At 39.1% G+C, this 23,821-nt stretch overlaps 1 protein-coding gene across 1 annotated transcript in view; it reads right to left on the reverse strand.

Moving 5' to 3' along the window:
* Positions 1 to 3,985: 3,985 nt before the first annotated feature.
* The window catches only part of LOC144783313 (uncharacterized), a 151,829-nt gene continuing 131,993 nt past the window's right edge, over positions 3,986 to 23,821 (reverse strand). Inside the window, exons 4-6 of the mRNA XM_078662352.1 lie at positions 11,283 to 11,316; positions 6,551 to 6,671; positions 3,986 to 5,076 (exon numbers count right to left, since the gene is read on the reverse strand). Coding sequence (XP_078518478.1) covers positions 4,778 to 5,076; positions 6,551 to 6,671; positions 11,283 to 11,316 — 454 coding nt within the window. The 3' untranslated portion in view covers positions 3,986 to 4,777. The remainder of the gene's footprint in view (positions 5,077 to 6,550; positions 6,672 to 11,282; positions 11,317 to 23,821) is intronic.

Here is a 23,821-nt window from a genome sequence, read left to right on the forward strand (position 1 = left end):
ATGTGTGCCACCAGTATTCATACTCAGTAGAAAAAGTTTGGTTTGAGAACATATCAAACGATGAACGATAGTCAACATCTCAAAAAACAGAACCAATCACAACATCATTATTCATAAGCCTTCCTGTTGTGGCTTACATTCAAGAAATTTGAAGGCTGGACCAAATAGTGTTACAAACAGTGTTTCAGTACCCTGATAAGTGAACCCATGGGTATACCCGACATGTGATTTGGAGTTAAAATTCATTCTTTCAGCATGGACGTACCATGACTTATTTGGTGAAGAGCACCTTATACTTTGTAGGAATGTGTTGGTAACTTTCGTATAAGTTGTTTGGTCTTCTACACATGATGAATTTGCATCAAGATGAAACAAGATTTGTCTAGAGTGGAGGAGTAATAAAGAAGAATTTGAACATTAACAGCGACCAGAGTATTCTATATTGAACTACTAGAGATCAGATCATTGTTGTACTTTTGAGAATTTTATTTCCTTTCTGTGAGTGTTTGGTGGCCATTCTCTCTCTCTTGAAGCACCAGGACTGTGGGACTGGGAAACTACTGAATGTTAATATTTAGGCTACCCTTTTTGCTGTTTTGAGTGTTCACCATATCAGTTGCAAGAAAGTCCCCGCAAGAGACGGAATACATCAGAGCATATGAAATAAATGAAACTAACGTTGTGGGGCCAGTCATTAATTGTCCCCCTTTTTAAAAAAGGATCTAAATCAGAAGCCTGTAACTACCGTCCCATATCGTTGCTGGACTCGTCCATCAAGGTAATGAGTAGAATTTTGCTAAAAAGGCTTGAAACTTGGACCTCAGAGAACAAAATCCTCTCACAAGTGCAATATGGGTTTAGGAAGGGCCTAGGTACTTTGGAACAGTGTGTTAACCTTGATCTTCTTGTCAGTAAATACACATTGGCGAAAGGGGGCAACGTGTTTTTATGTTTCGCAGACTTAAGTAGTGCCTTTGACCTAGTGGATCACTCTATATTGTGGCGCACATTACGTGACTCTGGTTCCCCAAAAGAAATTGTATACTTCCTGGCAAGAGTCTATGAGAGATTATCCAGTAGAGTACGCCATGGGTCTGCAGGTGAATGTACCCCCCCGTTTTAATGTTAAAAGGGGCATCCGTCAGGGTTGTGTCCTGGCTCCACTTTTGTTTTCATTATTTATTAACCAAGTTTACGCAACACTAAGACAGATACCCGCTGATGCCCCCCTGCTAGACGGTCAGGCTGTTCCAATTTTATTATATGCAGAGGATGCGGTTTCATTATCACGTACCCCTATTGGCCTCCAGCATCTTATCAATAATTTTATATTGTTTATTAATAGCAGAAAACTTTTAATTAATAAATCAAAGACATTTGTTATAAGATGTGGGAAAAAACACCTAAACCAACTACAGATTTTTACCTAGAGAGTACAAAAATGCACTCGGTAAAATTATTCTGCTATCTTGATGTAACATTCGCAGGAAACAGGAAATGGACAAGCGAATATGATAAGATACGATATAAAATGAGCAGGAACACCAATAGCATTTTTAGATTTTCGACAAAAGTAGGGGCCAGAAGAGTTAAAGATATGGTGGCGATTATAATGCTAGGTGTGTATCTTGTGAGCTTTATGGTGCAGGAATTTGGGGCCACTATTACGAAAAGTCATTGCAGCAAGACAAAAACACCTTTCTTAAACGTTTGCTGAGTGTGCCACCATCGGCCTCTATAGATTTGATACACCAGGAAGTGGAACTTAACTATATTTCAGATTTAGCCGCTTTACGCCCTCTGTTATTATGGTGATCTATTTGGTCAAAAGAGGAAACATTATTCACAATTAATTATTAAAGATTGCCTGAAGCTTGGCCATTGTTCCCGTATCCCCTGGTTAAGTTTTATTCATCATTGGTATAGCCTTTTGTTTAATTGTAACATCTATGCAGAACCAGAGTATGCAGCTCTGATTGCAAAAAAAGAACTTAAACAAATCTATTTAGTTTATAAAGGGGAGACATGAGGGAGACTAATAGGGCAACAACCTACCCTTGTTTTTTACCAGCAATTAAATCTTAAAGCTGGTTTCCAGGCATATTTGACTGATGTAACAAAAACCTCCCATCGCTTTGTCCTGACACGCTTAAGGCTAGGGATCGTTCATCATCTCGTGGCCTTCCCGATCATGAAAAAAAGTTCTAGTTCTGTATGCCCATATGAGAATATATCTAAACAAAGTTGCTGCCATTTCTTAATGTTTTGTAAATTTTACTCATTTCTAAGGAAGTTTTATCTGAAACCCCTGTTTTTAAAATATAATGTTCGATCCACTAAAAATGCTATGAGGCTAATATCTATTTTGGAAAGCCCAGATGTTTGCTTTTATGTGGCATTCTATATTTTAAAATGCATTTCTGCTAGGAAATCTATTATTTTTTAAATCTGTATACTAGTATGATATTATGCAATTAATTTAGTACCAAAGGCATTCTGCACTTTTTGCATAATTTGCACAAAAAGGTATATAGTTGGCAGGTGACACTTTATTGTGAATTTTGCACATAATGTACAATGGTAGCACTTGTCACTTTTGGTAAAATGTGTATAATACGAATACAAACTATAGAAGGTATTTTTATTGTGTTATTTACACTTTAGACAACACTTAAAATACCTGGTTGATCTTTGTTTGGTATGTATATTGTAAGCACTTGTCACTTTATTGCGAAATTTGCACATATTGTATACAATCCTTTAGCACATGCCACTATTTCAGAATGGAAGTTGTAAATTTATATATGATACTTTATGTAATTTGTACAGTTTCGGACATCCTTTTTGCGACTTTGCACGTATGCATAATGCTTATATTGCATAAATTATTGGCCATGCTATGTACTAAATATTTTGAGAATGTAATGGGGGCTGTTATTATTAGTTTCGTATTTTTATGTTTGCTTCTATGGTTGTCATTACAAACCGAATAAAGCTTTTGAACTGAACTGAACTGAATGAAACTAACAGACATGCTCCTAAATGCTAAATCAGTCACATTCTGACAAAGTGGAATAGACATTGCTAACATACAAAACATAAATGACTTTAAACTTTCACCACGATGGGTCACTTCTAATTCATTATATGCACCTCTTTGTTTCAGGATGGACACACCATGACACTGAGATCAGAACCTTGGAATCAATTCAACATCAATAGTAAAGCAGAAATTAAAGGTTAAAAAAAAAATGAATATTCCGACTTTAGAATAGTAATTAATTACTGGAAACCATGTAAGTATGTAAGAGATCTACTATTCCTGACCTTTAGGGATCTGCAAGCAATGCATAGACCGCCATTCTCAAAAGCAAATATTTCTCAAAGATGTACACAGGTCATTAGAAACGTGTGGACAAGTCATCCCCATAGCTCAAAAACAAGCAATATATAAAAGAGCAGGCTGCAGAAATTAACTACGTGAAGTTGCCACAAAGGAACATGCTAATTTAAGCTGGCATCTAAAACAAAAGTCCTGGGAAAGTTATTTATTGGCAAGGTAAAGTGGGGCAATTCGGAGAGGCCAAAGAGCTTCTATGGAAAGGCAGTCCTGACAAAATAGAAGGAAGTGATCAAAAATGATCTGTAACTAAAAAGAGGATCCATAGACCATAGAGCATATCTTGGAAAGTATTAACAACAATAGTAGAAAATCTTGACAATTATTAAAACCCCTAGAGCCTCCATTCCTAAGAAATTGATAAGGTAGACTAGAGAAATTACAGATGTTGCAAATATTGCCAGAAGAATACATCAGCTTTCAAGACATAAGAATTTCTTACTAACATGATCCTGAAGCCTGCATTGAAAATTGGTTGGACATGATACGACCTGCAGCAAGTCATGGGCAACCTTCAGCAACCCTCATACTGTAATGACTGTTGCAAGTAAAAGGTATGTTGTTTTATTAAATATTGCACTCTACAGTCACATCAGTGGCAAAATTCAAAATCAAGTGACCAATGTTTTACTCTTCTGAAACTTGCTACAATTGTATTCAATATTGCTCACCTTCTTCAAAGAACAGCAGGTCTGCACTGTTGAGTATTTTCTGACACATGGACTTTCCATACTGAGTGAAATGTTTACACATCCACTATAATCTTATCAGAGAGTAAGTGGGTGTGGTATTGCTTTTTGATGCAGATATTGTTTATTCTAGATTACCATAAAAGGTAGTGATCGGGTGTATTACAACATTTTGCGACTAGCTTGTTTTTAAAGAGTCAGTGTGCTCTTCCCATTGATCAGACTTTAAAAAGTTCAGACAATATTTTTATGTATCCACATTTGTGACTTTTGATAAGCATCTCTCAGTAGGCTGTCTGCCTCCCTATGATCCTATCGTTTCATGATGTATTATTATAAATACAAACACCAGAGAATGCCCATGTTTGCTAGGCACATAAATATTAATGCCACAAACACATTTTAAAATTGCCATCATGAGTGCATAAACACTGCAAATTCTTTATTCATTACACGATAAACATGGCTCCCATCAATACTTCCAGACTTGGGGTTGGTGCCGTACTCCGTCGTATGTATTCCTTCAAAACACAAGCAATAAGTCAAATAATCTTAAGGTGTTAAAATAGCACCCACAACCTTGCAACCCTTCGAACATTTGCTGATTTGCTACTTTTTCTTCATAAGATCTATTCTTGAGCAGTAAGAGGGTGAATCCCATTCATAAGTCTTACTGGAAAGCTGGGATTCAAAAGGCGAACCCTCCAAAGTCAAAGGCGTCAAAATCATGGTCCATTCCCTCATAGTCCATTCCATTGTAGCCACAGCCTTCCACATCTGCGGATGGGTGGTAACCAAGTTCCTTAAAATCTGGAGGAGGAGCTTCCCCCGAGTTGGAGGCATTAGCTGATGTAACCATGTAGCCCAGGCTTGGTCCAGCTGCTGCTCCACCCATTAGCAGGCAGGCAGCCTTCACCCCTCCATGCATCTGGGTTCCATGTCTCAAGCAGCTGGGGGAACATTTGTCTTTGCCATGCCTTGATCGTGCTGTGGAGAGAATAAAAATAATCTCTAATCTAAGACTGCCACAGACCATCTTTATGTTCTCTATTTTACAAAATAAATATATTCATGCACATAATACTGCCATTGCACTAGCAAATTAACATAAAATGGCAGGCCTGCCATTCATAGGGTAGGACAGACACATGCATTGTTAGTTTACAGAAGGTAAATCATTTTGTAATCCTCTTGGAGCAACTATGAAACAGCAGGGAAGGAAGCCTATATAAAGGATGTCTGGGACGCAGTGCTGAGCCAATAGTGATCGTCTGAGCCAAATGTTAGAAGATTGAGTGGGTACATGTAGGACAGTATCTGATGGGTAACATTATGAGTGCTCTGGTAGACTCTAAAGATCAGCCTTTGAGGTAACTGCCAAAATGCCTGCATAGCAGCCGTATGGGATTTGAACCTGCTGCTCTGAACTGCTTAGTAGAGGAAATAGGTACCTCTTTTGAAGGACCATGAACCCAATGAGTCCCTACTGAGGATCCATGCCACAATTGCCTGATTCTCTTCAGCCTAGGTTATAAAAATGGACTTTATCCAAGGGCTCTCATAATTGTTCTTCACATACTCCACTGCATCCAGAATGTTGCCCCAAAGCATCTCCTGCATTTGGCAATGATATGGCACCAGAATATAGTTATCAGAATATCATCTGAAATAAATATTGTGGCCTAAATAATATACGAAAATATATTGCCCTATTTGAATAAATAATAAAACATATACAACCAATGCAATTACATTTTTGTGAAACAATACTTAGGTCAAAATATTTATGTCGCACAATATTTCTGACAATGGTATTCTGGCATAGCCTGGGCAACCATGATCACATTTGTCTTCAAAGGCAATCTGTGTTCCCCATTGGCCATCTGTGATGCAGACACATATTATTACAACTCAAATTCTGTACCTACCACCTAAGAAGAACGGTCAGATCTAGACTTTTCACATTTACAAACTATCCAGGTTCAGAACATTTTACACTGTTGGAACCAATGTTGCACTACAGATAGCCAAGCTATGAAAATATCTAGTAACAAGAATATATCACAACCACTTTGATTTCCGAAGAGCTGTAAAGACCTAGATCTCCACAATTACTCTGCAACTGTGCAATGTGGTATAACCTGACCTTGAGTACTCCTGCCATGAAGATCACCAGGAGATGTCCTGTAATGACAGGCATAACTCTCTCTGCCAAACACTCATCTAGAGCACTTACTTACTTGTGCATAGCACCAAACCTCAGTGACACCATTAAAGCTCCTATGTACTACATCTAACTCTTCCTATTTAGGCCACACTACACAGATATACTCTCCTATTGATACAACCATACAAATGAAGCTAGGCAGATTGAAACCGATTTTGAGGTCATTCAAGTAATATTAGGTGCTATACACGTTACAAAGCAACACAATACGGAGTGTAAGAGGTGCTCCATTACCTTCCAATGTCTGGCTCTTCTCTCTGTAAGGGGATCCAGATTCTTTCCAGCAACATCTCTTCAAGGGAGAGTCATTATGGAGCTTACAGCTTCCTGGAGAAAGGGGACCATGGGACAAACTCTAAAAAAGAATGTGGAAGCCTCAGCTTATTGATAATGTAAAACGTATCAATGGGCGAATCAACAGAAGGAGAAGCAGCATGCAGAGGATCTACATCAGGATTTACAGAAAGGTAGGTCACTATATTGTTGTATATTGTGCACCTGTTCTTGCTGCCTGTTTTTTGCAATGCGACATACATACTAGTAAAATCACCAGTGTCAGGGGCCTGTAGGATAACTTTCCTAATGAATATTAGTTAGACAGGTAGCTTTTTGAAACCCAATCTGATTTTCTACAAACACAGGGATGGTAACCTGCAAGGAACAGCAGAAGACCATCAATGTGTGTGCATTTCCCAATTGATTTTTCTAAGAAGGATGTGTTTTTTTAAAAAAGAACATGGTACTGCTTTCAAAACAAAATTCCCATTAGTGAAGACTTTTAGGGCAGGAGCAAACAGTGCATACAGTGAGGTTGCTCAACACAATTCACAAAGGGAAGGCTCCCACTGGGAGAGCGTCTCCGATGCGAATGGGATATTGCCTATTGCCTTCTTTGAGGAGCTGGTCACTTATCAATGGATTTTAGCTGTAATCAGGACACAAATTATCAATACATTTAAATGTAAAATGTAAATGTGATGGAACACCTCAATTATGTCGCTCACTTTTCGCACTTTGGAATTAATTGCTAAACCCATTGCGCAATTTAGAAAGAATTTACTGAATCACAAAATAGGGGTATGACAAGGCTAAATACCAATTTCAGGTCACTACACTTTTTAAATCATATGGTTTACAACTGCAAAAGTTCTTAGGGCATCTAGCCCTAAGTCATTCATATATTTTGGGCGGAAGTTGGAAAGATTGTACATCTCACTGTTTGCACACAGCTGTCACCGATACTGAGAAAACATCATTGACAGCAAAAAGTCAGTTCACTGTTTTGTAACTCTTTATGGAGGGGGTGGGTTCTGTGCTGTCATTGTAGCTGTATTTTATTGTATTTTTATTCATTCATTTTTGCATTTATATGTATATAATCTTTTTTTTATTAGAGTTGACAAGATCATGTACATATTACCCTAAATACATCCTCATATTGTCATCAAGATATACATCTTAAAGTGTGTCAAAATATGCAACCTAGTAGCACATAAAACCTCTAACCCAACAATCCATAACTTTAGACATATTTTTTAAGTATTAACATTTTTCTGTTAAAATCAAAGAGGCAGTAAAACTGCACCACAAAGAAAAAAGTGTGTGACAAAGATTCTATTGATGAGCCGCATAGAAAACATAATGACATATAAAAGTCATGTGCTATAGGGCTAAATTGATATTTCATATGCTGTTTGATTCAAATATGACATTTCAACAAACCACAATTATTTGTGATGGGATTTACCATTAACAGAATCTTCATAATTTCATACCTCTATTAAAATTTAATGCAAATAGTTTGCCTGCACTGTGCACTATTATAATGTAAGAGATATGTGTTGTGTTAGAGTTCTGAAATAAAACATCAGGCCTAGTTATGAGTTTGGCGGTGTGGGAGTGGGCCGCTACTGCCTCGCTCCCACACCGCCAAACAGGAACGCCGCCTGTCTGCCAGATTACGAGTAATTTTGTGTTCTGGCGGGTCAGGTGGCTTGGCAGTCCCATGGCAGTGCAGTACAAAGGTTCATAGGTGAGCCTTGGAACTGCTTCGCTGCAGGACCACCAATGCACGCTTGTGCATGGCATGGACTGTGTAGTCCATGCTATGCAGGAACAGCTGTGCATGTTCACAGGAGGGGGCACAAGATGTGCCCCCCTGTATGCATGCCCATGCAAAGGGCACTAGGGGGTCCTGAAAGCCCCCCTTGTTGTCTAACCACCAGCAGTTTCATGGCGTGAGAACAGCCATGAGACTGCTGGCAGTGAGGAAACTCGTAATATGCTTGGCAGTGCTGCATGCCCATAGCTTGAATATTTCCCCTTAACTCCATTATTAAACAAAAATCCGAATTACATTTGACGAGGAGCCTCTGGGTTCACAACTCAGGCTAAAAAAAAACCAGTACAAAACCAGAGCAACTAACAGTTTAATTCACACACGCTCAATAGAAGTAGGTTTGCTAGCTCCTAGGCAGTGCCAAATTTATAAAAAGATAAGTACCAGGGCTCTCGTCAGGAGGCGACTGCAGCTTGGACCAAACACTTCCCCAGCCTGTGCTGCCAATAATAGTAACTACACAACTACTAATCATCACACTCCTGCAAGTGTGAAAATTCGGATTATTTCAGGCCTCAAGGATATAGGAATGGCTTGGTTGGCATGTAATAGTCATTTTTAATGTGCATTGAATTAATAATTAACTACTGTTGTGGTCATCTCTAAATTAGGTAGACAGCGTTGCCTTGTGGCAGACTGTCACAAGAGCCGGTGTTGACAATTAAGTGCCGGTGCTGTTCACCGGAAACCACCGGCTGAAATTAAGCACTGGTCCTAGGTGGTTAAACTATAAGGTGCATTTCAGGACATGATAGGCATGGTGAGCTCAGGTGGTCACAGTGAAGCACAATATGAAATAGCTAAAGTAATTTCGGCATGCTAGACCAATAATAACAGACTCAATGAAAATCCACAGAAGTGATAATTTAATTACAGATCACACTGAGGAAATGATTTCCTGTTTCTGCTTCAGTAAAACAAGAGAGCCCATTATCAAAAGGGGTACCTTATTATTTACATTAATTAATTTGTTGTGATGTGGAATTTTTGAAATACCAACCAGGCTTACAATTAGTGGGGTTTAATTATCCTAGAGAGTTTGTGGAAACATATTTCTGCCAAGCAGTGAAGCCCAAAAGGTGTCGGGTCACATGCCATTAAATCATTGATATAATATAATATATCAGTTTTACAACTATACAGCGTGGGTGGAATTGTGCAGGACATGTTCAATGTCCATGTTGTCAGTTGCAGTATCATAAATGAATTAGCTTTTTCCCGTCTCGTTTTAATGGAAAGGTGAGAAAAAATGTTTTTCTCTTGGGTAGTATACAGAAAGGGTTTCTGCTGCCTTAATTCTATGAAGATAATTTAATTTCTGAACGATGTGATAAAATTCTACACAGCCCGTTCCTTTTTACAGGCTGGGTTTAAATACGCTAGAATACAGACGAATATTATGGCCCAGAGCTTACCCTTAACAAATTGATAAACTAATGCCTTCATAACGTCTTTCCACTGAATATCAATAGGTCTGGTAATAACATTTACTAACCCCATTGGAATTACGAGTTTTTCACTTTCATATTGAAATCCCAAATGCTGAAAACAGCCACATTTTCCATCTGAAAGTCCAGGGCAAAGTGAGGATTTACTTGTGAGATCAACTTGGAATTACCGATTCCCCCAGTAATTATTTATTTTGTATTGGATCCTCAGGGTTCAGCTCATAATGGGCCAGTTGTTCCCACCCCTGAAATGTATGTTGCCCCTTTCATCTGCAGCTCCATAGGTGAGATAAGTCTGGTCTATTTTCCTCGCCATGAGAGTGTTACTAGCGTACCATTGTCCCAGAAGGCGGTCACTCAAACCTACGAGTTTGTGACTGTTGTAGTTCATTTGATTTTTGTAGAATCTTGAATGAGGCTAGATGCATCACTTGCACTTTAAAAAAAAAATCTCCTAACTTGGGGCCAGATGTAGGTGGCCAATTACCGGTCGGTAACGGCCGAAATCGGCCGTTACCGACCCGTAATTGGATTTTGAGATGTAGGGCATGCATTTACAGAATCGGTATTTTACCGATTCTGTATTTACCGATTCAGTAAAATTACCGAATTGGTAAATACAGACTCGGTAAAATACAGATTCTGTAAATGCAGATGTTGCTGGCACATGTCAGAGTGCCACAGGACTTTAAGAATCGGTATTTTACCACCCAATCCAATTGGGTGGTAAAATACCGAATCCAGGTGTGCATGCACACCTGTGCCATGTGACACACAGACATGCCCTTAGGGCATGTCTGTGTGCCACATGGCGCACATGCCTATTTTTGGGGTGCCAGAGGGTGTCAAAGTGACACCCCCTGCACCCTTGCTAAAATCGGTATTTACCGATTCTGTAATTACAGAATCGGTATTGCCCATTGATTCCTATGGGCTGCAAAGCCCATAGGAATCAATGGGCAATACCGAATCGGTATTTACAGAATCAGTAAATACCGAATCTTAACGATTCGGTATTTACCGAACCTGAAATACCTACATCCCCCCCCTCTATTTTACCACCTCTTAAATACCGATTCGGTATGAATCGGTATTTAAGAGGTGGTAATTTAAAATTACCTGCATCTGGCCCAAAATGTCTTAGAATGCTAAAAGTTGCAATATTTTGCCTGTTTCAATATCCATCCCCATCAGTGCACACTTTACTTGGTGTTCTTTATTATTGCATTGTGACTTTAATAAATGCATATCTCTTGTGCACTTATGCATCAGATGGCATGGTTTGCAGGTAATAATATTGAAATGCAAAACATTTATGTGGAATGGACAGCATGGTAAATTGTAGAAATGTGAAAATATTGATTGTAGCTATGGAAACAATGAAACAATATTAACTTACTTCTTTGACTTTTCGCAGAATGTTAAGCCATTGGCTGCACAAAGACAGAAAGGAAACAGAATATTAGAAAAGGAAGAAGACATAGTGGTTCAGTACAAAAGGTAAATGTAAATGTAGGTATACTTATATAGCGCAACCTGTCACCACAAAGGGCATCCTGGCGCTTGCCTAGGGAACCCGTCCTGGTATTCCCCTGTGAGAAGCCCCGACAGGGTGTCCACAGGGTGAAAATCAGGCATCCCGCCACGAGGGGCCGTTGTGGAGATTAAGCAAGCTATTGCCCAGAGTCGCAGAGTGTGAACCCGTGAGTCGAGGAGGCACCGGGACGAGAATTATCGAGTCTGTGGAATTTTTAGCCCAAGACCCGCCAGGGCAGGGAATTGAACCCTGGTCCAGGACCGATCTCAGATTCCGGGTCTGCCGCCTCTAACCCCTGAGCCACACTTCTCCACAACCAGGTAACCAATATCTAGTGTGATATAGTTCATCCATCCTCGTTATTGCTACTATTTGTTCCTGCACTGAGGCCGTTTACTGACCAGATCACCATTGAAATACCCTGTTGATATTATACTGTACAAACCACATCAGATTCCAACCCGCCTAGTCCTAGTCTCCTATCTGTTAATGGTTGTATTAGGAACTTAATAGCGACCAAGATGAGATTCTGTGAATGGTTCATCAACAAAGAGTTGTATTCTTTGTTGAATATTTTCTTTAGTTATAGATAATTCTGCTTTTCCGGACTTTGAAACTTACATTTTTTGTTTTGTTGATTTTATGGAGAATTCTAGTCAAATGGAAACTAAAGGGTTCAAGTTTTAAGATTAAAATATTATCTTGGTACACTTCATCAACAGACCTTTGCTGCCTAAGACACAAGGGGTACAGGAGGTCTTTAAAGTGCAGCAAGCTTTTGCAAAGCCAATAGATCTCACTTTTTAAGAATTGTTTATGGTGGGTGTCACTTGCATGTTTATAGGCAAATGGGGAAAGCATTGGTTGATGTTGCTATGATTACGGCACATAGAATAACCAATGCTACTAGCCCCAGAAGAATTAGAACATGGATTCAAGAATCGATGAGCGAGTGTATGGATGCTTGAGTGAGCGGCAAAGGCACTGGAGAGGAACATCCTGCCACCAACTGGACCATGGCACCCCCCAAAATACTGACCTTAGCCATCCAGGCACTCACTCATCATTTTGCCCACATACACATAATGTGTTCACTTTTCTCTACTTTCTCGGCCATATATGTAAACACTCACCCTTTCTTCCTTCTCTTCATAGACTCAAGCATCCACCTATGCATTCATCATGTTTCATGTGTATATGAGAAGCCACTGTGTTAATCATGTAGAAGGTTTATCCCCGTTACAAAGAACCTTAAGCATGGTAAACAGGTAAGCGTACTCACGGTCCAATGTTTAGCAAGATTTTATCTTGTATTAAGTGTAAATTGTTTTTCAAAGAAGGATAAAACACACTGTTTATTTCTATTGGGTTATATTGACATGAAACAATTGTTTAGTTTTGTATTTTCTCTTTTCTCTGTTTCTTCTGTCCATGTTAGTCCATGCGTGCTGTAATACTGATATTATTTACTTTGTTAATGATTGTATTTCTACTCTTGAAAGAGAAAAGTGGTAAAAGGAGGGATATGTTATGGTTTTACATAGTTCGGTAATATGATGATAGAATTCAACTGTCACACAGAATGTTAACATGAGAATGCTGCCCTACCATTGGCTGGTGTGGGGAGCTTAAGCATCCATTTCGTTTATGGTGATATGCTGTCTTCTCAAATAAAACATATCCTATTATCGCACATAATTGGAGTCTGGGGGATGCGTATAATTTAACAATGTTGTTGTTAAAATATATGCACCCCTTGTGAAAATATATGCACCCCATCAGGGCTTTAAGTGGGATGAAAAAACTGGGGGTCTCTTAAAGGGGCGTGACCAGTGTAATTAGGGGCGTGGCTTTAAACCACTTACCCTAAAAATCTATCTGTATTTAGCATAGTGTGCCGCCCAACTTGTATTTTGCTGGTTCTGTCATTGCATCCAGATATGCGATACAACAAGTAACATCATACCTACAACAAGTAAGGACTATTGGCTTTGTCAATGGTTATTAGTTGCATAAGATAAATAAGCTGCAACTATGGCTTGTTACATATAATATTGAACACGCTTCCAATTAAAGCCCTGGTGACCCTACCACTATGTTGCTGCTCTTGCATTTAAGAAAGAGAAGGAAAATCCAGAAAGAAAATAATTCTTTAAAGGACTTCCCTTCTCCCACAACGCTCACCTGGCATGCCGTAACTTCTCCACTAGTGAGAAGTGAGCAGTGTGAGCAGCGCACATCGATGTGCCTGCTGTCTCGAAACGGGTCTCTATCACGCTGTTTTGCGCCCTGGCACTTTTTTCCGGACTGCTGTCACTACAGACCTACAAAAAACTCGGAACCTGTGCCAGGGCTCAAAACAGAGCCCGACAGAGACCCGTTTCGAAGCCCCCTTTAAAAAACTGCCGGTGCTCAGACCCCTTGAGACCCGGCCCACTTAAAGCCCTGCACCCCATACTAATTCCCACTGCTTTGTTTGCCAAAATCAAAGGTCCAAGCCATTCATAGGCTCAAGTTTCTTCAACCACTCCACTGCCTTTCATCTGTCTCAATTCACTTCTCAAAGTGTCCATCAAATTCAAAATCCTATGTGATATATATGGTTCATTTTTTCATGCATATTGCCAATTAAACAAAAAAGGAGATGCGATGGAACAAAAGTTAAAGAGTAATAACATTAGCACTTAAAACTTGGTTAACATCTATAATGGACTTCAAGAAATATATTCTCTTAGCCATAAACACAATTAATATTGGTACAGGCCGTCCAGCAGGCAGACTAATGATCTTTGATAAAAGGCTACTTCTTTTTACTAGCGCTTTATTGATTTTAAAATGTTAATGATTAACAGTATATCCTCACCACCTTCTTCCTTCCACTATCGGGTGGAACTACTTCACCTTATACCCTGCATTGTATGGAAATCAACTAACAGATGACCGGTGCTTAATTTGTGCCAGTGGTTTTCAGTACTCGGCACCGGCACTTAATTGTCAGCACTAACACTTGTGACAGTCCTCTACAGTGTGGTGCTGCCAGTTTAATTTTCAAAAGAGCACAAAACCCATGTTTATTAAGCGAATTCACATTGAAAATGAATAATACCAGCCTGTCGCGCCATTATTATAGCTTTGTGTGTCCGGAAATAGAACGAGTTGTCACACTTGTAGGGGTGAGATGGTTAAATATTATGTTGGTACTGTCATTGGAAGTGCTGGCAGTGGCAATGGGTGGCACAGGCTGCGGTGGCCTACAGAGAAGGGCCCTGGTGCCTTACAAATTAAGCACTGCATGATCACAGTGCACAACATTATGTAGCACAATGCCCATAATATTCATTACAGGGTCTTGAGTGTAGTACTGAAGAGTGCCAGTTAACACCCACTGTTCCTTCTAAGGGAACCACCCACCAGATTATTAGTTTTCTTGTGTCTGGCAAGCGTTTCTTTGGTGGTCCCACAGCGGTGCCTCTGCAAAAAGGGCACCGCAATGGGAGTGTCAAAGGCAGTTCCTGCATGTGCTGTGTAGGTACTGGGGTGCATGTACATGGGGGCAGAACGTGTGGCCCCTTATGTGCACCTGATAGCCCTGAGGCAACAGGGGACCCGATTCCTCTTCTTCACAGTTTTCATGGCGGACTCACCGCCATGAAAAATGAGGTGGAGTAAACTTGGAATATGTTTGGTAGAACTGCAGCGGCACCGCCAAGCATATTGTGGCCTCAAGACTGCCACAACACTGCCAGGGATCTCTAATCACTAGCCATTACGGCGGTCCCACTGCCTAACTTGCAATCAGTTGATCAGACTGCTGGTGCATCGGTGCCAGCACTACAACAATGGCACACAATCAGGCCCTAAATGTTCTCCTTGGTCGTCTTCGTTCAGCGCTCTTTGCTCCAATGCAATTTTCACCAGAGCCCTTGACTTCCCTTTCAAATCTTGAATTTTCTTACAAAACCCACATTCTGTTTTCTTTTTACATTAAAATACTTTATTTTCGATCACACAGATCTTATAAAGTGCAAGGTGCCATACAACGTAAAAATAGTGCAAGCAATATACAAAATACAAAATACGGCAATAGATAAAGGCAATACAGAGTAAAAAATCTAAAAGTAGCCCCGTACAAAGATTTAGGAAACTATGTAATACATTTGGAACGTTTGATCCATAATGTATGCCAGATTCTGGCCAAACCAAATATCACCACCCTGCGCGGGTCGGTGGCTAGGATTCTCATAGCATCCAGATAGTGCCCAGGTCATATCAATCTACATAATGGCACAATTCACTTGGCCTGCAGAGTTTTATAGTAAGGGCAAAAGAATAGCAATTGGACTATTGACTCTGAGCAAGCATTGCATGCAGGACACTCATCGTCTGTGGAGGCCTTACTACACCACTTTTTACAGAACACTTTAGTTGGCAAAGTTTTACAACGGTATTTGATGAATAATTTCTGTGCCACTGTCATCAATAGTTTCTTCGTAAAAAGGGGCAAATTTAAAATTAGTAAAATCGTGGGCCAGGGTGCCCACCTCTTTGGCCACCTTCTTCTCCATAATAGTATCCCAGTATATCTTTTTGAGTCTACATTTTGGAATAAGGCCCAGGTTTTCTGGAGCGGACCAATATTCTTCCATCCCAAGGCTCTTCAATAAATTATTCAAACAAATAAACCATGGGATATAATTGACCTGGGATCACTTTAAGAGATCTATTGTCTCTGCTTTATAAGGAGTGAGCTCATTTACCAACCAGAGGCAGTGCCAAAACATTAACTGCTTATAATCCATCTTGTTCAGCAGCGTTTTTTGACCCAGATCTAAAAACATAAGGACCAGGAGAGTGCTAATAAGGAGGTTTAACACTGATAGAATGAACTTGTTTTCTACCGAGGTGAGGGAGTTTGTATTTTCAGTGCCTCACAATTCAGCCCCATAGAGAGTTCCTCCCAGTATTTTGATGTTATATTTTTCTATGCGTGGCCACTCTCCGAGAAACTGTTTTTTTTGTATCTTGCCTAAATGCACAGTTTGTTGGATTAATGATAGTTGGGCTTTTTCAATTTGTGGTACCCAACTTAAGTTTGAGGTTAGATGAATACCCAAGTAGTCAAATGCAAACACTTGTTCAAGGGGGGTATCTCCTACATACATATGCCTTTTTGGTTGCTTAGTGTTCCCCTTCGAGAAGATCATTTATTTAGTTGTTGCCTCATTTAGTACCAGGCCTTGCTCCTTACAGAAGTTGGTAAAATTATTCAGCAATTTTTGCAGACCAAGGGGGGATTTAGAGATTAATAGAGTATTATCCACGAAGAGTAGGGCTTGTACTCTTCGCTCCCCCACCTTTGGGGCGTCACATCCATCCTTCTCTAGATATTCAATCACACCATTTATTAAAAGAGAAAACAGCATGGGCGCTAAAAAGCACCCTTTTCTCACTCCATGATTGAAGGGAACTGCTCAGTGAGATGGTTATTACCCCCCCACCTAACTTGTGCGGTGTTTATGGAGTACAGCCAAATTAAAATGTCTAATAAATTGTGTGGCAACCCTATTTCGGACAACAGTCTCCACAGCTTTGCTCATGGTATCAAATCAACTGCAGTACCCACGCCCACGAAAGATACATATAGTTTTCCCCCTCTAATACTAACCTCCCTCCAGTAGATACACAGGAAGCGGAAGTCCTGGTCCAACAGGCTAATGTTCGCACGAAAGCCTGCTTGTAGGTCGCTCAAGAAAAGGTGCCCAGAGATCCATCCCTGTATTCGTTGCAACACCTGCTTGCAGAAAAGTTCTGCAGTGAGTTAATTAAGCTTTTAGACCTATAACTGGCCAGGTTTGCTCTATTACCATTTTTGAAGATTGGGACAATCTCCGCTATATTTCATGAGGGAGGAATGTCCATATCTGCTGAGATGGCATTTGTAATAATGTTAATATAGAGGCCCCAGGCTGTTAAATTCTCTTTATACAAATCATTTGGGATTCGATCAATTTCGGGAGCTCTAGCTCCAATACTAGAGCAAATTGCCACCCGGGTTTCTTCAATGGAGAACACCAGGTTCCCCACAACTTTGTCCTGGTTTATCCCCCAATCTCATGGTGGTGTCTCCAACTCACATTCACCTTGTGAATTAAGCCCCGGAAAGAGGTCACCCATTTCGCAGGTTGGACTGTATACTCCAGTTTCAGTTCCCTACCATTGAGCCAAAAAGCCTATTGTTTCCAAAAGGACTTGGAATCCTTAGCTAAGGATTCCATTTGAACGGTGGCTATAGAGAGTCTTCCCATCTCTTCCTAGCTGACTCTAGAGCTTTATTGTAATTTCTTCTGCATATCACTGGATCTGAGTGGGCATTCCATTCTGTTTTCACCTATTTAATCATTTCATTGTCCCACTGTTGCCTCCTCAGAGCTGCTGTTTTTATGCATCTGATTGCTATACATTTCCTGGACAGCTATTCTGGTCATTTGCTGGGTAATTCTAGTCCTGGGCACCTGACCCAGTAGACATGCTCAAATATTTTAGTGCAGCGTTATACCTATCAAGGCACACAATTGCTCGACAACTACATTTTAGAATCTGCTTTTACTTTAACATTCCATAGACATGTGTATGCAAGTTCTACATTTAGCACAAGTATCAGAGAGTGCGGGAATAATTGCATATAACAATAGTGGGGTTACAAGTGCCCGATGTACACATTTATCATGCACCTATTTCAGCCCCTCTGTTCGGGTAAATTTTCGGCAATTCTGTAAGTTCCTGCGCCTATGTTGTTCCTGAATTTACTCTCTCTCCCAAATCCCTGTTCCAATGTACCTTAATATTTTCGAGTTTGCTCAAATCATAACAGTAATTATTAAAAAAAATAAACAAAAGTTAATAAGTGGCTGTTGTTTGTGGCGCTTTTATTTTTTTCCACTTTATTTGTGGGAAAGGCATCCTGGCATCCAAAGAGGACATGATGATACATTTTGCAACAAAATAAGGTGACAAATGCCAGTTTTGCATTTCACGTATTAGCCTGCAATTGAACATTTTTTTGCCAACATTTCACAGAATTATGCAAAAGCAAATTACCTGAATTTCATAAGGGGTATTCATCTTCATTAATAGACCATGCAGCAATCTCTCTACATGTGTTTTCCTCTGTTAATGAGTTGGGAGGAAGTCATTTGTGGTATCCTAGGTTATAGAACCACCTTGACAGCAGATTCTGTAACCTAGGATCCTTGCGTTTGGTGTCAACCAAGCTTCATGGGAGACTATAGGAAGGCTTGGATTAGGCCAGCTGCTTATACCTGTGCTCCTGTTACCAGTTTCTTTAGGAGATCGGTTGGTCTCAAGACTTTTCCAGCGCTCAAGAAACAAAATCATAAGTGAGTCTCAAGCACAACAATCTAGTGTTTCGCGCATCCAAGACTAGGCTTGTCACTCACATGTAACTGGAACGCAGAGGCTGTTACATTGCGAGAAGACATTTGATGGCCATCTTGGAACAGGACTCGCCTTTGCGTGTCTTAGTGATACACACAACGTGTTTACTCTAATTCCTTATTACATGGCTAAATTTAAGTTCTAAAGTTATTATTGGATGCACGGAAAAGGGCTGTACTAGGTATCAGTAAAACGTGTCACTGTGACACGCACATCATTTTTTCCTCAATCATATGTAAAACGAGCGTCACAGCTTCGGTGACACGCACACCATACTGAGAAGACTTTCAGTCAGGCTGTGTTGAATGCTGAGATCTACGTTCTGATCAACAGGTTAGGGTGTTTTTTTACTATACTGTACTGCTTGGAAATCTAACTTGCGCAACTCAGGGAGGAAGAAGTTGTTTCAACAAAGACTGTTCAACATGCAAAACATTCCTCAGACCATCATTTTTTTAACTCTCCAGGAGAACCGCCTATAAGATGGGCAAAATGGAAAAAGGTTTTCCCACACTACGCAAAAGTGTGTGGTGCCTCTAAGTGTGGAAAGAAAGACCTCTTGGGTCAGAGGGGCAAGAGTTGCTTGAACATCTTCCAGAATTATCTGGAGATGATGTAGCAGATCTAAATGAATACAAGATTGCTATAAAGAAACTCAAGCTGCATTGTTTACCCAAATAGAGTACCGTGTTTGAACAATATAATTTTGGGAAGAGAATGAAATGTCAAAATGAGAGTGTGGAACAGTATACAACTGTGTTACATAATTTGTCTCAACCTCTAACTTTGGAGGATCAACCGTAGAACGTCTAAGGGACCACTTCATGTTGGGATGTAATTTGGATAAGGCCAAAGAAACAATGTGGAAGTATACCGATCCTTCTTTGCATGAGGTTTTAGCCATAGCAAAGACACTAGAACGCTCAAAAGCATGTGTAAAAGTAATTTGCAGAGATGCCTTATTAGCAAACAAGTATGATGAAACTTTGTTTGTTGTAGATAAATATAAGGATGCATTAACCAACTCAGATATAAGGTGACGAAAAGAGTAAACCAAACAAAATGTTTGTGGGGAAATACTATTGGTGTGAAGATGCAGGTCACATGGCTAATAGTAAGTTATGTCCGGGCTGGAAAGCCATATGCAAAAATTGTGGGAAAAGAGGTCATGAGTCCAGGTGCTGTAGATCCACAACAAAAAAAGTTAGGGAAATTGACTGTGAAGATGACAATGTAGAAGAAGTAGTTGTTTGGCAAAACGTATTTGAGAGATTAGATGGACCTCTAGAAACTGTGCAGGTCAATGGTCAAAATATTGAGATGTTATTTGACTCAGAAGCCAAAATCATGTGGATACCTTTTGTGTTTTATGAAAGAAGACTCAAACATAAAGTGAAGCTTTTGAAACCAGATCTTAACCCAAGGGTTATGGTGGAGAACCTATAAAATTGGCTGGATATTTTTGGGATTCGATTGAGTTTAAAGGTTGGATCATTCTAGGGAAAATATATGTCTCTGTGAAAGGGGATTCACTAATAAGGTGGCTTCACCAAAATGGTCTACATGTATTTCTTGATCCAAATGCCAACCCCATGGTTTGCTTGAAGGAAAAAAATGACTGTCAGCAGTGTCCAAGATGGATGTGATGATCTGCTGGGTGAGGTTTCAGAGATTTTTAAGGATGAGCTTGGGTGTCTAAAAAATGATGTCCATTAGATTAGGTTAAAAGTAAATTCTGGCCTGAAGGCAGCCACATTTAGAAATATTCCCATGGTGATTAGAAACAGCATGAAGCAGGAATTAGACAAACTGGTTAGAAATGGTATTATTAAAGAGGCAGAGGCCTCAGAATGGGTTGCCCTGTTGTCATGGCTTGCAAAACCAATGGTGAAGCTGTCTTTTGTATAGATTTAAGGGAGCTTAATAAGGAAGGCTGTTGTTGTGGATCACTATCCCTGCTCAAAATTAGTGGGACGATGAGTATGTTGAAAGGTGCAAAGTATTTTTCATCTCTAGACCTCAGTTCAGCCTATCACCAAATAAAACTCACAGATAAATCACAAGAGTTGACCATCTTTACCACTCCCTTTAGTACTTTTACATTTCTAAGAATGCTGTTTGGACTTATATAAGCTGACTCTCTGTTTCAGAGGGCTATGGAGAAAATATTAAATGAAATAGTAGGTGTGAAAATATACCAAGATGACATACTTGTGGCAGGATCTACTGTCCAAGAACAAAACAAGAGGTTACATGAGGTATTGGAGAGACTGTTAAAGTGTGGTCTGACTCTCAAACAAGGAAAATGTAAATTCTGTCTCCATGATGTAGAATACTTGGGACATCTCATCACAGGTTCAGGAATTAGACCTAAGAAAGCTTTAGTTGATATAATACAAATATGTATCTCAGAAGTTCAAAGATGAGCTTGTCAAATTTTTAGGTATGGCTGAGTTCTACAAGTTTGTGCCCAAAATTGCAGTAAGAACAGTGACTTTAAGATCATTGTTGAAAGTTTGCATGGTCTGATTGATAGTTGTGAAGCTGAATTTAGAGATGGTGAAAGTCTCAAATCAAGGACGTTTTGATGCAGGAGATGATAATATTGTGATGACGGACACAAGCTCAAAAGATTTGGGGTGGTTTTATTGCAGAGATCTGTGAATGTCTATAGAACAATTACTTTCATTTTATGTGGCCTGAGAGGTGCAGAGGTCACTCAGTTGGATCACTGACATAATATCGAGGGACATAATATCGACTATCAAAAATATCGTTGTCAAAATATCGACAGACAGAATATCGACTTTGTATCTACAAACAGGTAAGTACAAAAATATCGAGTAAAAAATATCGTTTACAAAAATATAGTTTATAAAAATATCAACTTTATTAAAAACAATGTTAAATTAAATTAATATTAAAAATTAATTACTAAAATATACTTAAAAATACTTATTTACCTTATAATGATTAAATAATTAATGAAAGTTATAAAAAAAGCGTTGGATAGGGTAGGGGTAAAAATTACTATTCCCACTCCAAAGAGTGCAACAGTAGGGAAAGCGTTGGATAGCGTGGATAGCGTAGGGGTAAACATTACTATTCCCACTCCAGAGAGTGCAACAGTAGGGAAAGCATTGGATAGCGTAGGAGTAAAAATTACTATTCCTACTCCAGAGAGTGCAACAGTAGGGAAAGCATTGGATAGCGTAGGAGTAAAAATTACTATTCCCACTCCAAAGAGTGCAACAGTAGGGAAAGCGTTGGATAGCGTAGGGGTAAAAATTACTATTTCCACTCCAGTGGGTGCAACAGTAGGGAAAGCGTTGGATAGCGTAGGGGTAAAAATTACTATTCCCACTCCAGAGAGTGCAACAGTAGGGAAAGCATTGGATAGCGTAGGGGTAAAAATTACTATTCCCACTCCAAAGAGTGCAACAGTAGGGAAAGCGTTGGATAGCGTAGGGGTTAAAATTACTATTCCCACTCCAGTGGGTGCAACAGTAGGGAAAGCGTTGGATAGCGTAGGGGTAAAAATTACTATTCCCACTCCAAAGAGTGCAACAGTAGGGAAAGTGTTGGATAGCGTAGGGGTAAAAATTACTATTCCCACTCCAAAGAGTGCAACAGTAGGGAAAGCGTTGGATAGCGTAGGGGTTAAAATTACTATTCCCACTCCAAAGAGTGCAACAGTAGGGAAAGCTTCGGATTGCGTAGGGGTAAAAATTACTATTCCCATTCCAGTGGGTGCAACAGTAGGGAAAGTGTTGGATAGCGTAGGGGTAAAAATTACTATTCCCACTCCAAAGAGTGCAACAGTAGGGAAAGAGTTGGATAGCGTAGGGGTAAAAATTACTATTCCCACTCCAAAGAGTGCAACAGTAGGGAAAGCGTTGGATAGCGTAGGGGTTAAAATCACTATTCCCACTCCAGTGAGTGAAACAGTAGGGAAAGCGTTGGATAGAGTAGAGGTAAAAATTACTATTCCCACTCCAGTGGGTGCAACAATAGGGAAAGCGTTGGATAGCGTAGGGGTAAAAATTACTATTCCCACTCCAGTGGGTGTAACAGTAGGGAAAGCGTTGGATAGCGTAGGGGTAACAATTACTATTCCCACTCCAAAGAGTGCAACAGTAGGGAAAGCGTTGGATAGCGAAGGGGTAAAAATTACTATTCCCACTCCAGAGAGTGCAACAGTAGGGAAAGTAAATACTTCTTATATTATTTAAAAACAGTATAAATTAATATCTATAAAAAATTAATTAAAAGTAATTATCAATTTAATATAATATAATAATTACTCAAATAAAATTACAAATTAAAATTAATTTTTACTATTAGTAACCTATTCAAATTAATTACAAATTAACAATTATTTAATTAACAATTAAAAATTAATTAACAATTAATTCAATTGAAAAACAATTAAATAAATTGAATTATTTAATTAATTATGAATAAATTACTTCCCACCCTATTCCCCTATAAACTCACAACCCGCTACAGAAAATAAATTAGTAAAATTAACATAATTAGCAATTAATCAATTAAAATTAATAATTGGCAATTAAAATTTAATTAATTACCCATAAAAATGTAATTAACAATTAATTCTAAAAAATACCAATAAATATTTTTACATATTTAATTAATTATAAATAAATTACTTCCCACCCAATTCCCCTATAAACTCACTACCCGCTACAGAAAATAAATTAGTAAAATTAACATAATTGGCAATTAATCAATTAATTACAATTAATTACCAATTAATATTTAATTAATTACCAAATATAAATTAATTAACAATTAATAAAAAAGGAATACCAATACATAAATTTACATATTTAATTAATTATAATTAAATTACTTCCCACCCTATTCCCCTATAAACCCACAACCCGCTACAGAATTAAATTACGCAAAAATTAAAAAAACAAAAT

The sequence above is a fragment of the Lissotriton helveticus genome, chromosome 9 (assembly GCF_964261635.1).
Source record: "Lissotriton helveticus chromosome 9, aLisHel1.1, whole genome shotgun sequence".
Taxonomy (NCBI): Eukaryota; Metazoa; Chordata; class Amphibia; order Caudata; family Salamandridae; genus Lissotriton; species Lissotriton helveticus.